The sequence below is a fragment of the Plasmodium coatneyi genome, chromosome 3 (genome assembly GCF_001680005.1).
Source record: "Plasmodium coatneyi strain Hackeri chromosome 3, complete sequence".
Classification (NCBI taxonomy): Eukaryota; Apicomplexa; class Aconoidasida; order Haemosporida; family Plasmodiidae; genus Plasmodium; species Plasmodium coatneyi.
The window spans coordinates 655,274-671,705 of record NC_033558.1 but is presented as its reverse complement, the minus strand read 5'-3'; the positions used below and the strand labels follow the sequence as shown (position 1 = coordinate 671,705).

Genomic DNA, 16,432 nt, shown 5'->3' with positions numbered 1-16,432 from the left:
TAAAACGTTGATAAATGAGTGTTTCATCATGGGGGGGGAGCCAGCTTTAGGGCTACGTTCCGCGTGGAAATTTGCACACACAGAATGAGGGAAGAAACGGGCGTTCCAATCAAAAGGTTACTCATGTTAGCAGATTGAATGGAAAACAATTTTCAGGGAAAATTATCTGAGTAGCCAATTTGCACACAGTCGACCCTTTTCCGATTTAAACTTTTTCCGAGGTTAAGTATGTTGGGGAAGCGCAAAAAAAAGAGGAAAAAATAGGAAAAAAAAAATATGAACAAAAAAAAAAAAAAAAAAAAAATTACACAATGGAGGGGAATAATTGCATCAGGGAAGGTATATAAGGTGTTTACTACGCAGTGCCCGTCTCACCGCTAACATGGTCAATGGGACCCCCTTCATAACTCCACAATCTTCGAACTGAGCGGCTGCTGGAAGATGGAGAAAACCTTGTCGAAGTAAATCTGTGCATACACGTTGTTGCGCACAAGGCCGTGCAAGGACTGCCGAATGGTGTTCCTCTCGTCGTTATAGTTAATGCAGAACTGACTTGTCTTCAAGTTTAGGTAGGTGAGAAAGTTCGAGGTGTTTGGGTACTTCATTTGTAGCCCCTTCGTTATGGTGACCCCGAGTTCCCTTCTGTTGCATATATCGTCGTACGCCTCCACCTTGATATTTTTCTTGCTCGGTTTTTGGTCGCTAAGGATGTGCGTTTTAAACTTCTCATCGATGCAGACGTAAACGAAGGTGTCCGATGCGTATGGGGTTCCTGCATCGGGTTGCCCGTCCTGATTTTGCGTAGCGGTGTGTCCATCCTGGTTATGCACAGTGGTGTGTTGGTCCTGATTTTCCCCAGGGTTGGACGCCTGACCAACCTTCCCCTCGAGGAGTTTTTGCGGAAGTTCCCTCAAATTGTCCTTGAGCAAAAAGAGGAAGTACTCTAGCATGCGGTAGATGTACTTCTTCGAAACGAGCGGCTTCAGAGAATCCTTTGGATTTTCACAATTAGGACTCGGACAGTCCTTGGCCGCATTAAGGAGTACACGTCTCGTCTTGACGGAGCAGCTACTGCACACGTAGAGCTGTTTGTAGAAGGTGGCAAATAAATGGTGCACAAATGAAAATATATAATTCCTTATCTTTTCAATGGATAGGAATTTAAGGCAGTTATTGCACCGGAAGTATTTTATGAAGACGGCTGGTTTGACGTTGTGTGCACAGGAAGAGCAGGTCAGGTAGCCCTTCAAGTGAATATCCTTGAACCTGTCTTCTGATTGGTTTAGTAACGACAAGACATTTGACTCATGATAATTCTCCTCTATCTGAAAGTCCGTTTTTATTTCCCTTACATCGAAAATGTTAAAACAGGAAGCCAACTTTTCTGCATTCGTTCCTTCGATGTATTGGCATAACCGGCCTATAGGAGAGAGGATCTGGTTCCTAATGTAGTACTCCTTGTCGACCTTCATATTATGCTTCTTTATTTCGCTGACACTGAAGCAACAGAGGGAGTTGTTGAGCTTTTCGTTTCCCGACTTGTTGAAAAATTTGGATGCGTCCTCACTGGTGCATACGCAGTATTGGATCTCCTTATTAACACTGATGTTGTAGCCGTCCTTCATCATGCGCTCCGCCACGAGGACGTGTCCTAAGGAGTTCTTCTCCTGGTATTCGCTCACGTTTTTGGTCAGTTTTTTTGTAATTACGAAGTAGTCCAGGTCGAACCTAAGGGGGAAATGGCAAAACGGTGGTAATAATTTACGTGATGGTAACAATCTTACGTGGTGGTAATAATTTTACGTTGCACGATTGGATGCACGATTGGGTGAGCTTACTCGTCCGCCTGGATCCGCTGGTGCACGCCCCGCAGGTACTCGTGGATCTGCTCAGAGAGGTCATTTTCAACGGGGACTTCCATTCCCTCAGTGGCCTTCCCAGACGATGCCTGACCATCCTTGCTACTGAAAATTATTTTTAGCACCTCATTCCCAATAAGCTTGGAAATTTTACTAAAGTCTCTTTTAATGAAATTTATTCCCTTCATCTCGTATTCACACTTTTCCATGTTGGCATCCATGACCTTTGCACAGGCATACTTTTTCTTTTTCAGGAGGAGGAGCTTACTAAAAATGCATTCGAGATCCAGTTCGAGCTTCTTATAACTCTTGTTGATGGTGTTTTTTATAACGTGGGCTAATCTGAAGGCCTCTTTGTAGTTATTGACTCCTTGCGCTTTTATGCCCGTGTCTATCATGATCGAATCTGTGTCTCCATAAATTACCTTCAAGTTGAATTCCCTCTCCACCCTGGATTTCGTATGTTGAAGTAAGTTCCTTCCCTTCAGTGTAATAAACGAAGCCATGTGTTTAGCGTAAAAACGGTTGTTTGTATTTCCCAGACAACCGTAGATGCTATTACTTATCAGTTTGATGGAAAGGGACTGAATCAGGAGGAGTTCTTTCTTTTCCTTGTTCTTTTCATTTGCGATTAATTTTTTTATGAAGGCTCTTTTTTCCACAAGGTTCTTAAGGATCGACGGTAGGATACCCGGTTTGGTTTTATCAAAATCGTCCATTTCGATGGGTTCGTTTGAGGCGAGTACCTCCCCCGGGTCTGCATCGGTCAGGTCTGTGGAGTCGGCCGGATCGCTCAGCTCCTTCGTGGCATCATCCCCCTTGGTGACGCCAACACTGTTTGATCCTTCTAACCCGTTTGCTGGTTCGATCTCGTTGTGTCCACCCTTCCCCTTCAACGTGCTGAAGCAGACATTATACTCGATAATAATGGACGGGTAGAGGCTGTTAAAGTCAAGGTACAGAACGAACGTATCGTAGTAGCCACATAGGGGATCTAATACAAGTCCACCCGAATACTTGGCCGCACTTTTACTTTTCACCTGATCATTTTCAATCTTTTTAATTTTCTTCTTAACCACAGGGGTGATGAACTTCTTCCTATTATACTCATGCAGAAGAAAGTATTCTATCCTCTCGCTGGTGTAGCATAGTAGACTCCTCGACCAGAGGTAGCCACTCAGTTTGGTCAGATCTCTAGTCTTTTCTATAATTTGCAACACCTTGCATACATTTCCTATTTCCTGCACACAGAAAAGCTGACTGTGAATATACATGCTGAGGTGGTTTTCCAGGATCTCCTTCGCGTCGTACAGATGGATGTTGCTGCAGTTTAGCAGGTTTATATTATTCACGGAGAAATCTTTGAAGACGTTAGGGGGGGGGTTACTACCAGATGATGCACCATTCGTCTTGTTGGTCGAGTTGCCCGTCCGACCTCTATCCTGGAATTTGTTCCTCACGCTATCGATAATTTCGTCCATACTGTAGCTGGTTAGCTTTATCAGGTCCTTACACAGCATGTAAATATCCACGATGAGCCTTCCCTTAATGTGTTGAATAATGTTATACATAGAACCGGTGCTACTGGTGCCATTAAATTTGTTAACCTTCATTCGGTCGTTTTTTTTTAGCTTTTTTTTCCTGCTCAGGAAATCTGCATTCAAATTGTGCACGTTGCATCTATGTATGATGAATTCCAAGTCGAAGTTCAGAATGTTGTAACCGATGTAGATGTCCGTGTCGAGGGTTTTCATCCTTTGGAGAAAGGATTCCAGCAGACTCTTCTCCGAGTCGAACACTTTCGCGTTGTTCTTATTATATATGAGAGGCGTTTTTTTTCCCGCCTTGGCTGATATACCACAGAAGTTGATGGATTTTTTTCCTTGCATGTCCACCATGGAACAGATGCTGAATACCTCGTGGTGGTTCTGTTCGTTTAGGAGGGATACCACCTTGATGATCACTTTGTTCAGGTCCAGGTCGGTTAGGTGGTTGCTCCCCCCTGGGGTGGTTTCCCCCTTCTTTTGCGTCTCCTCCGGGGGGTTGCCATTTGCCTGCGTTGTTGCGGATAGCAGGGCAGTACCACCCCCGATTGGGTTACTCCCCCCGATTGGATTACTACCACCGATTGGGTTACCCCCGCTAATGGTGGCCATCCCTGGGGAGACCCTCCCCTCGAGGCGCTTCTCCACCGGGTAGATGTTCTTCCAGTTAGTAGTAGTACAATCAAAGTAACAGTAGGTCAAATTGTTAGCTGGGTTCAGGTTGAGCTCCTTCACCTTCACCCAACAGGGCAACTTCAAGTGCTTCTTAACGATGAAATGCTCGATGATGTCTTCATTGCAGCAGTAGAAGGAGGAGTACGTCCTTCCAGACAGGAACTTCTCGCTAATCGGGTCACAGTTGTATGTGTAAAATACCTTGGCATACATATCTTCTTCACTTGAGTTTACATTCAAGTTTCTCCTCTTCACTATTTTGCACTTTATGCTCTCAATATGGTGGTACTTCCTAATCGCTTGGAACTCATCCAGAAAGTCGGACAAAATACATGTGTTGTAATTCTTGTGTCCAATCCTTATTTCGACGCCATCTTTTTTGTAAACCTTATTTTTCAATAGCAAGAAATAGTAACACCTGTGCATGTCTTCAATGTATATACTCACGCTTCTGTGCAGCTTAGACTTCGCAATCGTTTTTCCGAACAGGATAATACTATTTCTGTGCTTACATATGTCGAAGAGGTACACGTTAACAAACCCAGTTTCCTCATTCGTGACTAACTCATCTGCTCTGTTCTTCAATCCGACGGCTACATTTATACAACCCTTTTCCTGCTCGTCTTCCCCCTCGTCGATGCTTCCACTTGATTCCTTCTTCATTTTCTGCGTCACGGATGGGGAGTCTCCCATTTCTAGGAATGTCTCTACGGGGTGGTTTTTCTCGAGCCTCGATACAACGCTACCTGGATCAGTTTGTTTCCTATCTGGTGCATTCTCCTGTTTGATACTCCAGAGGGGTACAGATCCCTCACTTCCCTTCTTTGCACCATCGTTTTCCCCTTTGCAACTCTGCGTTGAAAATTTCCCTAAGTTGTCTTCCCCCGTGAACACTTTCCTTTTCTTGTTTCCCTCTTGCGTCTCTTCTCCGTCCACATGGTCCATGTCTTCAGCAACGGTGCCCTCAACACCTTCTTCGCACTTTGCCATCACTTCCGTTTTTATCTGCCCATCTGTCCCTTTCGTAGGAAGAAAAGCGTTGGAGCCATTTTTTCCCTCTGCATGTAGAGTTGCGCTGCTTGGGGGCACGCCAGCGGGGTCATGATGCTTTCCTGAATTAACCCCTTCTCTCTCCACCTCCACCACAGAACTGCCTCTTAACTGACTAATTTGCCTATCGGTACCACGGATGATCTGCCTAATGTGACACCCTTTTTTGTTATTACGATCCCTTTCGTAGGAGTCTCTTGTCTTCCTTTTCAAGTTGAAGTGGTCCGACTCGCTGCCACTAGAAGAGGAGTTTGCATCCATCAACCGTTCGATGTTCTTTGCCTTGGATATTTCTTCCTTGCTTAATTTACCTGTGGAAAAGATCTTCTGAATTTTCTTTTCCCGAACGAAGTCGTCTATTGGTTTGTTCCTCTTAGCCTTGGCTTCCCTCTCGGCAGCAGCTAATTGGGGGGAGGGTAAAATGCACATGTTATGCAGGAAGACCATATCAAAACATCATGGCGGTTTCCATACTATACGCCATATTTCCTTCCATTGCGCCTCCTCAATTGGGCCACTCTTACCCCTCTTCCGAAGAAGGCCGTAGCTTATGTCCTCCACGATTACGTCATCGCTCGAATCAAACTCCTTCTCGCCTGCAAGAAACACACAGGGCAGCATCCACATGAAAAGCAGTCACAAAAAAGTAGTAATCCAAGATGGAAAAAGAAAAGCAAAAGAGACATATTTGTGGATACCCCTCCTTTTCCGAATGCTCACCTCCAACGATGAAGTCCTTTAGGGAGTTCTTGTTTTCTATGTATCCTTCCTCGTCTACCACTTCGTAAATGTCGTCATTTTTGTTTTTCACCTGGGGTGAGGAGGGGGTGCACAACATGGAAGAGTGAAACGTGGTGATTGCATTTAGGGGGGAATGAAGAGAGAACAAATGGGCGTCTCCACCACTACACCGCTATCCATCTACCACCACATTTGTTACCATTTTGCCGATTAAACAATTTACCACTCCTCCGGAGCGATTCCCCCAAGCAGAATCATTCACATGGTGTTCACAACACACAAAACAGGTAACACCCCCATGGGGACGCCGTTACACACAGTATCGTTATACTTACCTCGTAAAAATCTGTCGCCTTGCATTCCTTGGACCTCTGCTTCTTCAGCTTATCGAACACGCTACTCATGTTGGCGGCTCCAGTTTATATTCTAACGGATTGCAGGTCCCCCGTGCGGACGCCTGTGGGGTCTTCCGTTCGCCCCTTCCTTTCGGGCTAGCCAAAAAGCGGATGAACTGAACACCGCAGATTATAAACGTGAGGAAATTTTCTGCTACACCCTTTCGCGTCAGCCTTCTCGAAATTGTGTACGCCTGGGGTTGCCCATGTAAGGATATACATATGTATAGCATGTGCGTATTTTTTTACACTTAGTTCATTTTATTTTATTTTATTTTATTTTTTTTTTTCCCTTCCGTGTTCGTGTGAAACGCCTCCCGCTGGCGTCGGATCGCTCAACTCAGGGCGGGAAAAAAAAGGTGCAAGTTATGTATGCACGGAGAAGGGTCACGTGGGGATACCGATGCGTTGTGTGGCTAGCTATGCGAACACACCCTCGGATCTCACAGGGACGATGTTCCCCCAAATGGAGTTCACATTCGCTTTGCCTCGCCCTGCACATTTGGCGCGGGAATCGTTCCCCCTTACCTTTAACCAAACAGTTACGCTTCGGACGCAATTGAAAGAAAGCGCATACGCGCATCATCGATGTGCACATCAGCGCGTTCTCCCTTCAGTTGCGCGAATGATCATGAGGAGAAATCGCCTCTGCGAAATGAACCCCGAAAAAATGTACTCCCAAATGTTAGAGCAATACTCTCCCTCAGCTTCACCTTTGCAAAATAACGAAGCGCGTAATGTACACGCTCACTCCGTTTGTCTTTTTTAATTTTTTTTTTTTTTTTAAGGTGCAAATTTTAAAAGGCTATTTCGGTAATGGCGCAAAAGGTATACCAGTCGGCAGGTGCATTTTAAGTAGCTCTTCCTTTGGCTTGCCCTTCGCTTCGAAAGTTAGCAGGACTTTGTAATTGCAAAGGAGGGACAGCATGAAGACAACTGTGTTACGATAGGAGAGGATGCACAGAGTGGAGGAAAAAAGGAAATTGTTCTATGCTCTTCGTAAATTTTTCCTAACATATGACCAGGGAATACATGCACGAAATGGGAATGGTGAAAAAAAAAAAAAAAAAAAACAGCAAGTGGTTTTTTTGGATACGAAGTGGTCTTATCCTATCTTAACTAAATTCGGCTGCATCTCCTTTTCACGCTTCAGCTCTGCAGGAGCGTCACTCAATTGGGAAAAAGGGGAACGAAATGGCGAATTCACCTGAAAAATAATGCATAAAGCTGCTAATGGCAAAAGGTGGGAGAGCTGAACCACAGATGGACCACCAGATATGGTTCGACTAGATTAACATGGACTTCGCTTCGACGCGCGCGGATACACACGAAGGGTTACAGCACACACCCGCGACTCGTGTAACGAAAATGATAACGGCAAACTTAAGGTTTTGGGCCCCTTAAGCCTTTTTTTTGTTTTGTTTTTTTTGCAACCACTTGGGAGGAAGGTTGCCCCCGAGTTGAACGTAAAACTTGCACATGGCGCAAGTTGCGCTTTACTAGGCTTAGGATTTTTTTATCGCGTATGAGGTGGACGAGAGCATAAAAGAGCGTGTACGTGAAGCGAGAATGAGTGCGATAATTGTTCCTCTCTCAGTTCTTGCGGTACGGGTAACGTCCCCGTATTGATTGTTCCGGGCACTCCCTTCGAAATGTCACGTATGTCCGATCGAGGACGCGAATTGACGCACGCGGGTTAGAGCGTTCCCAGCATAACGCGCAAAAATGCCGACTTTTCCAATTTTCGGATTCTCTTAATTTTCAGTAAAGCGTTTTTTTTATTTTTGCAACTTGCTTTTTCATTTTGGCTAGTCTGCCAATTGGAATTTTTTTTTTTTTTTTCCATTTTATGGCTGTTCATACCATTTTGGCTGTTTTTTTTTTTTTACTATTTCCCCTTTTGGCGGCCTCTTGGTAGGCATATTTTTCCCCTTTTCACGCTTAACACATTCAGGCTTTTTTTATTATTTATTTTGGCGCGCTTCGAGTGACTGGCAATTTGAAGAAGAGACCCAAACGCGCGCAAGGAGATTCGGCACATTTAAGGGTATATTTGAGGACAGTTTTAAAAAAGAAGCAAAAGTGAATAACGTATTTACCTGAACTGTTCATAAGAATGCGCGGCTGTACATGCGCTTCGGTATGCACATTTGTTCGAGCACTCTGGTGAAGCCTTCCGGGTTGTGAATGTAACAAATTGTGACCATTGCGACTGCTGTGAGGGAACTGCGAGTTTTTTTTTTTTTTGTCACCAATTGGCTTGTTTGGCGCGTTCACGGGTTGGCCGCTGTCGCCCATCCCACATGGTCCGCCCAGCGTTGCCAACACTGCATCGCCAGGTTAGTGTTGCCTCACCCCGCCCCTATCTACTTGCTACCCCAACGGAAAATGCTACATTTCGGCGGAAACGGAAGAACCGGGCTGAGCGAAATGAACGTCCTGCAGAATGAAATGCAGGAAATAAACATGAACGAAAGTAGCCCGAAGAACGACTACGATGATAACACATACAACGACGCGAGCACGTGTCACGGCAGCAACATGGTGAGCAACGGAAATGGATCCTTCAAGGGGGAATTTACACCGATTAGAAACGATCAGAGTAATTCATTTAGCGAGGGAACAGGTATAACGGAGGAAGAAGCAGAAGAGGAACCAAGCGGGTACGATGATAAGCAGTTAAAGGAAGTGCTCAATTGTGATTATTGCAACAAGCATGTGCACGCAGAGGTGCAGACATACACCCCCACTTTTGTGTACCTACTTGTAATAATATTGTTCCTCCTCATTTCATTTTTCACCATATTTTTACTACCTCTGTTATACTTAACGTTTAAGCAAAAAAAATACACCTGTCCCTACTGTGAGAAGAATTTAAAAAAATCGAGCGAAAAATTAATTCAAGTGAAGAGAGAAAATCAGATTTTAACTTTTCAATTCCCCAAATGTGCAATAATAATTTCTGCAAAATATTTGGCTCTCTTCCTATCTCTCATTTTTTTAATTTTTTTTTTTTACGTCATAAGAATTTCAAGCAATTTCAATTTAGACAATCTATCCAAAGGTCCATACATAACGGCTAGCTGGGTGGATTACCTCGAAGATTGTGGACACAAGTCACAGCTAAGAAATAAGTTTAACAGCATACACAATTTTAAGAACAAATATGATGGGTATACAATTATATGGACGGGGCAGTTTTATCAAATAAAGGAAGGTTTTTTTAATAGCAATTCTCTCTTCATTCGAATGAACCCGTCCGAATATCGTTACGACAAGCCTGACATTAGGGCCCTTTTCAACGACTCCCTAATATCGCAGGTTGAAAATTTACAAAAAAATGACCTCATTCAATTTGAGTGCACTCTTATACAGATTAGTAAAAATAGGAACCCCCATCTGTGTATCCTATGGAATGTTACCCTGATGGAGAAATCAGAACAAGCCAACTTCAACGTGGTCGATTTTGTAAAACACATGTCCATTCTGGATATAATTAACAGCAGCTCTAATGCGAACCCATTCTTCATGAACCTAAGTAATAATAATGGCGAGGTGAAGCGTTCGATCAAGATTGTTCATCTCACACCGGGTGGATTGAATGGCGGGCTAAGTGGCGGACTAGGAGATTCCTTCGGAAATGGTCACCTCGGGGATGGCCTCTCCGACGAGGACTTATTCAAGACGTCCAGCGTGCTCCACACGGATGATGATTATGTCTTCAATTTGGGCAGCAACCACATGAATCACATGAAACACATCCCCACTACGTTTGGAAGTGGCTCTGATTTTCCCTTTACCCATGATGTGAGCTCAGGTGGGAAGTTTAGTTTGCGCGATTTTGTGGACCGAATGGGAAGCAGGAAATCGGGGGTAGACTTGACAGAGGATGATCTGGAGGATGAAAATGAAGAAGTGGAAGAGGAGGAAGAATACGACTTCGACACTGAGGGCGATAATGACTACAACGTAGACGACCTGCAGGCTCTGAACCATGCTTATGGTAAGCACGCGGGTGAAAATATTGATCCGTTTAATGGTGTCCAGTTTGGTACGAAAGGGAAGAAGAAGGGCTCGTCCACCTCAGCCTTCCATAAATTTAAGTATGGAGACGATGGGGAGGGGTCCCCCAACGAGGAGCACGCAACGGAGTATGAGCAGGACGTGCACGAGGAGGGCGCACCCAAGGGGGGATCCACCACCGGGGGAACAACTAACAGTGAAGTCCCTAACGGAAAAGCAGAGAACCACGAATCGAATAACAGTGAAAACCCCCAAAACGAAACCACCAACAAAGGGGACGGTGAGAAAATCCCGCAGAAGGACCCCAATGTGGATGGCTCTAAGGACCCCCACAACGAGTGAGAATTGTAGCAGAAAGATCGACCAGCTGGCAAACGACAAAAAGGACAAATGAGGGACAACTCGAGTGAGAGGCTCCGTCCTTCTCCCCAAATGGGAAGGCGCGGATTGTGTGCCTCATTATGGTTGGAATGATTTTGCCCCTTTATGCTGTGCGTATTGTGTGCAATATTATGCACCCTGAGTACTGTACTTTTTATTTTTTTTTTCAATTTTTTTTTTGTGACCGTCCAATAGTGGAGGGTCGAAATGGGGTGCCCGCGGAAGAACATCGAGTTCAGTGCTCCAACGTGCCCACACTTGTGTGTATATTATTTACGCAGACACAAAGAGAGCATGCAGGAGGGGCAGTACATATGCTTATGTTACTTATATCCGTGTGAGCTCTGCGCGTACGGACACACAGAGGAGATCGCAGCCGACCACCACCACCCCTGTGGTAAGATTAGGGGAAGCTGCTGTCTCCACTGCGTTCTTTGTTTATGTCTCCCGTTTGTGTTTCGAAAGGGGAGTAGGAGTGGGAATCGAGACAGAAGGGGATACATGCGGCGGCATCGGAGAAGCCGGTAGTGAAAAGGGCTTTCCCATGTGTGCGGTAAGGTAACTTGTGGAGGGGAACAGAGTAGAGTGCGCCCACTTCGATCGTTTCTCTGCACTTTTTTCAATTTAAGTGGCGCTCTGTTCGACACTCCTTCCCCCTGTTTGTGCACGTTTTTTACTACCATATATTATTATTATTTTTTTTTTTTTTTTTTTGATCTTACACCCTGGGAGGGGTGCAGCTTTAGCGTGCATGGAGATAGTGTTATCCGTTTCAACTTAACGCTCATGGGCGTGGCTTTTTTCAGTCCAGATTGGATTAATTATTTTATTAAGCTATTTTTTTTGTTGTTGTACGACTGTGTGGGTGCCAATCGAACTACGCTTAGGTTTTGCTGAGCGGTGGGAATCTCAAATGGGTTGTGGTTGGAAAACACGACAAAGTGGAGGAAGGGTTGATTCGTTGGGGAGGTGAGCAAGGCGTAATGGACGTTGGGTCACAGTGTGAGCAAAAAAAAAAAAAAATGGGCGAACACGCAGCGGTGAAAAGGAAACCGTGGTGGCCGCTACGGTTAATGGGATCACTGCTCCTGGGACTGCTGAAACTTGCGGTTCCGGTAGTAGGTGTTAAAGTGGAAGATGTTAATGGGGACGGGTTCTTCATCCTCCAGCGGCTTCTGCCTGAGGTTCTTCTGCCCATCGACGTAATTGAACCACTTGTATTTGTTAAACTCTTCCACGTCCTTCCTAATGTATATGTGCTTAAAGTTGTACCTCTCGAGTAGGTGTTTTTTTTTTTCTTCCGAAAGTTTCACCCCATACTTACTCCTTCCCCTAAATCTATTTTTAACGGGGAGTAAGTCGTAGACCCCTCTAATAGCTTTGTAATTGCACCCAGGAATGTCCTTGCATCTACCACCTCGTACAAGTATGATATTGTGTGTGTTCAAATTGTGACCAATTCCTGGAATGTATACAGAGACAATTCTTCCGGTGGATAATCTCACACGTGCTATTTTTTTCAGTCCTGAATTTGGCTTCTTAGGAGTCTGAACTCGGACCTTTAAACAGATTCCTCTTTTTTGTGGTGCTCCTTCTAACCACTTGGATCTCCAGTTTTTTTTTTTCAGCTTTGGTATCTGCTTGGGCCTCCTTTTGTAAAATAACCTCCCCCTAATATTTTTTGTGCTGAATTGTTTGGACCCCATGGGGAAAAACCCGCGCAGGCAACAGAGTGAAGTCTTCTTCGGGTGGGCATTGTTTATTAGAGTCACTTCCATCAGGTTAACATTTATGCTTGTGTAGGTGTGGTGGGACAGCTGTGCACGGGGTACTTGCACACCGGCACTGCTTGCTCCGTGGGGTCCTACCCCCAAAGGGGTGGTCATTAGGAGGGGGCCATTACGCAAACCATGGCTGCTGCTAAAGAAGGGGAACCTCGAAATGGTGAGGAAGGTTCTTGCGGGGGGCTTCAAACCTGAGATGAGCTTCACACCCGGGGGGAAGTTCACCCCTGGGACTCGCATCGTGTGTTTCGTAAGCGGTTAGGTTAGAGTGTAGTTCGTTTGGGTAAGCTCTCCTGCCAAGCAAGTTCCTAATGTGAGGTGTACTTGCCGTCATTTTTGCCGTCCCACGAGTGGAGCTCCTCTTCTCATCCGTTCACCCCACAAGGGGGATTCTCCACGTGGTGCATTCGGTTTTGCATCACCCACGTTAAGGGGGATCGGTAGGGCAGCACGTGGTTACTTGGTATTGCAGCAATGTAGCAAAGAGATTGTACCGTTAAAAAAAGGGGGGGGAAATTATCTTACAAATGTATGAGCGTTTCAAAACTGTTGCACGGGCGCGAAGAAAAAAAAGCACTTTAGGGAAGCTTGCACATTGACGGTGCATGCGTGAAAACTCCACTGTGCGGGGCGGAGTGAAACGAAAAAAAAAAAAAAAAAAAAAAAAAGAGGATGAAGTGAGGGGGATACGCCGTGCAACGATGTAATGTTGACGTGTTGCGTGGCCCCCCTAGAGGTAGTTGCTCTCAAGGCAGGTTTCGAGCCGCTTCAAGTGCGAAGCGTAACTGCGCCTGATGCCGCTGTGCAAAAGTCGGGAGACCTCGCAAGCGTACCACTTGGAGAGACTAAACACTTCAGAGGACATTCCAATAGAGTTCTTTATTACTATGTTTGAAATAACTTTTTGAAAATCCGGTGCAACGATGAAGCAGAAGGCGCTGCTGCAGTATAGGTCGACTTCCTCATCGAGGGGGTCCAAGATAATCTTTGGGATGTACATCTGTCGGTCTCCGTAGAATAGTTTGTCTGCATGTGGAGGGGTAGTTACGCCAGCCGTGGGGGGAACCTCTGCTTTGGTGGTGACCCCTTCATTGATGGGAGTTACACCACGGCTGTCTCCTACTACCGTGCCGGCTTTCACACGCGCCATGTCCTCGATGTAGGTGCCATACTTCCCCCTGTCAACAATCCCGACGTTTATAGAATTCACCACAAAGTTCAAACTTATGTTGTTGTATATAAGGTTAAGGATGACGGAGTTTATTATACTAGACAAAACGTAGGAGGATTCACGTAAGATTTGCACACGGACATGGAACTGCTGAAATTTATACATCCCTTGGTCGATTATTTGTTCTAAATTTTTTACAACTATTTCTTCTAGTGTTCTTTCTCGATCGTCCCGAAATCCTTGTGTGTTTTTTATTCGTATGTTTAACTGAGGTGATTCTATTCCTCTGCTAAACATTTGCACGTTTGGTGTTGGTCCGATGAGCGTAGTGGCTACCACGCTGTTTGTTCCATTACCTAGGAGAGTTCTATCTGCTAGGATTTGTTCCGAGGTGGTCACTCCACCTTTAGGCGTGCGAGCTGGTGGTCGATCCTCCTCCTTAATTGTGGCTAGCTTAGTTTCCCCCTCAGTCGATCCTTCAGACTGGTAGTTGTAGGCCCCCCCTAACAACTTGGTTAATTTTCCACTGGTGTTTTTGCTATACACGTACGGGTTCACATTGCCACTGATGTAAATGCACGTTTTGTTTACTTCGTTTATTTGGTCCACGTCCACGTGGACGGGAAGCACGTAGTCGAAGTGCCGGTTGTCAATTCGGTCGCCCATTTTGGGGGGAAGATGTCCCTCAGGTGGGGCAACAAACTGTTGGGCTATTATCGTTTTGGGGTCCGGCGGGGAGGGATAAGGTACAAATAAAATAAAAAAAAAAAAAAAAACTTCTTAATTATATATGCTTCCTATATATGATTCATACACGCGTGGTCCGTGGTGGGAAGCTAGCGCAGAATGACTGAATCACTCGCGTTGATCGCTCTGGTGGAGTTGCTGTTGTTCCTCACTGCACGCACACCATGCGATCAGATGAGATGCGCTTGTCGGGGGTTCACTCTCCACGGGTTGAACCTGTTGGGAGAAAAGTTAAAAGGGGAATGCGCTCTCCATTTTTTTTTTTTTTTTTTTTTTTTTTTCGTGATGGTCGCCAGGGTGGGCACTACCATGTATATATAAGAATATGCACTTGAGTCAACGCTACCACTTCAAATGGTCGCCAGGAGGAAGCCTCCACGCATTCGATACATCTGATACATTTGCGCGTATAGGAGGAAACAAACATAGGCACATTTCTGTGCGTAGTCACCCTACCCCAGAGGAGGGGCAAACAGAAGAAACGAACAGAAGGACTATTACGAAGCAGTGCGAAGATGGATTGCCTGGTGGAGCACCCGGAATTCTTCGTCAGCGAGTTAAGGCCAAACAATTTAGACGACGTTCTGAAGAAGATACAAAATGAACTCCTTCAAGAGGAAGCAAGTCAGATCATTCTGATCACCTCGGGGGGAACCAAAGTTCCACTCGAGAAAGTTCCCATCAGACACATGGAAAATTTTTCCACTGGAAGAAGGGGAGCACATATGTGTGAATATTTTTTAAAGAAAAAAAAAAAAGTAATTTTTCTACATCGAAAGGGTACCTTCATGCCATTCGAGTGTCACTTAAAATGTGCTACTCGCATGGACAATATTCGTCTTGTGGATGGACGTGTCACGCTGAATTTATCACAACACGACCATGAAGCTGTGGTAAATGATGCAAAATCGTATGAACAGTTCAGGAAAAATCTTCTTTGTATTTCTTTTGAGTCAATTTTTGACTATGGATTTTACTTGACGGCCATTTGTAATTTGCTCAATGAGGATTGGAGGGCTAGGCAGGTCAGCCATACCACTACGGATGTGAAGACCAATGGAGTTTTCCCTTTACCACACCTCGTCATCTTAAGCGCAGCGGTGAGCGATTTCTACATACCCTTTGCAGAGTTAAGTAATCACAAAATAAATAGTGAGACGAATGCAACTGTCTCCTTCCGAATGCAGCTAGCCCCCAAATTTTACAAACTTACGAAGAAGTACTTTCCCCTACTTAACTTTTGTATGTTCAAACTGGAAGACGATGAGAAAACACTACTCAGCAAGTCAAACGAGAGAATCCCTTTCGCAGACATATTAGTTGCCAACCTGTTGAATGAGCGTTATAACTCTGTTTTTATCTTCACGGGGAAAGATGATTTCTTCAAACTTACCACCTCGAATGAGAAGGAACGGATTGAAGATGCCATAGGTCGCTACCTTTGTAAGCACTTTGGCATTCCGATGGCAGACCCGTAGGTTCCAGAAGACCAGTTGGCCGCAGCGGTCGGGTTGACACACAAGGAAAGAAGAAAAAACGCAGGCCGATGGGGGACAACTCCCACGTATTGCCAACAAAATGAACACAATTTTGAATGCACTTTTGTTCACAATAGTTTTGTTTGCTCCGCCATTTTTGTCCCTACCGAGGAGTTCGTTCATTTGTGTGCCCCCTGTGGGGGCGAGGAATGAACCGGGGGAAACCCCTTCACATCACTGTGCGGGGAAAACCGTCTACCTATTTGTAGTGAATAAAGCACATCAGGGAGGAAAGAGCCAAGGACAAACACTCCTCCCTGCATAGTTAAAGTGTTGTTCCTCCGCTGTTCTGAAGTCGTGCCATAGACACTGCCTGAAGAGGGTAACAACCCACCCGTGGTGCATAACCTCCATAAGTGTGAAAGAAAAAAAAAAACGCAGCAAAGATGGCCCCTGCTATCGCGGCAAATGTCGACGCTGCTGATGGCACGATGTATTTTCCCAACATGGGTGCTGTCAGCCATCAACACGTTCTTCTTTTTTTTTTGGTAAGAGGGGGGAAAGGACAGGACAGTCCACCGTCC

General features: G+C 45.2%; 5 protein-coding genes across 5 annotated transcripts; 2 read left to right on the top strand and 3 right to left on the bottom strand.

Annotated features, from left to right (window-relative positions):
• Positions 1-401: 401 nt before the first annotated feature.
• Positions 402-6,273, bottom strand: PCOAH_00005210 (DNA polymerase; the record flags this gene model as incomplete). Its single annotated transcript, XM_020057336.1, has 5 exons — positions 402-1,728; positions 1,839-5,529; positions 5,653-5,724; positions 5,849-5,939; positions 6,205-6,273. 5 exons carry the CDS (start codon positions 6,271-6,273, stop codon positions 402-404), a joined length of 5,250 nt encoding a protein of 1,749 aa, XP_019912804.1.
• Positions 6,274-8,652: 2,379 nt separating this feature from the next.
• On the top strand, positions 8,653-10,629 carry PCOAH_00005200 (Uncharacterized protein; the record flags this gene model as incomplete). Its single annotated transcript, XM_020057335.1, has 1 exon — positions 8,653-10,629. One exon carries the CDS (start codon positions 8,653-8,655, stop codon positions 10,627-10,629), a length of 1,977 nt encoding a protein of 658 aa, XP_019912832.1.
• Positions 10,630-11,747: 1,118 nt separating this feature from the next.
• PCOAH_00005190 (Ribosomal protein) lies at positions 11,748-12,692 on the bottom strand (the record flags this gene model as incomplete). The annotated part of the gene is made up of 1 exon (XM_020057334.1): positions 11,748-12,692. One exon carries the CDS (start codon positions 12,690-12,692, stop codon positions 11,748-11,750), a length of 945 nt encoding a protein of 314 aa, XP_019912831.1.
• A 490-nt stretch (positions 12,693-13,182) lies between these two features.
• On the bottom strand, positions 13,183-14,289 carry PCOAH_00005180 (Uncharacterized protein; the record flags this gene model as incomplete). Its single annotated transcript, XM_020057333.1, has 1 exon — positions 13,183-14,289. One exon carries the CDS (start codon positions 14,287-14,289, stop codon positions 13,183-13,185), a length of 1,107 nt encoding a protein of 368 aa, XP_019912887.1.
• Positions 14,290-14,885: 596 nt separating this feature from the next.
• Positions 14,886-15,848, top strand: PCOAH_00005170 (Phosphopantothenoylcysteine synthetase; the record flags this gene model as incomplete). The annotated part of the gene is made up of 1 exon (XM_020057332.1): positions 14,886-15,848. The coding sequence occupies one exon, from the start codon at positions 14,886-14,888 to the stop codon at positions 15,846-15,848; it is 963 nt and encodes a 320-aa protein (XP_019912860.1).
• Between the last annotated feature and the right edge of the window lie 584 nt (positions 15,849-16,432).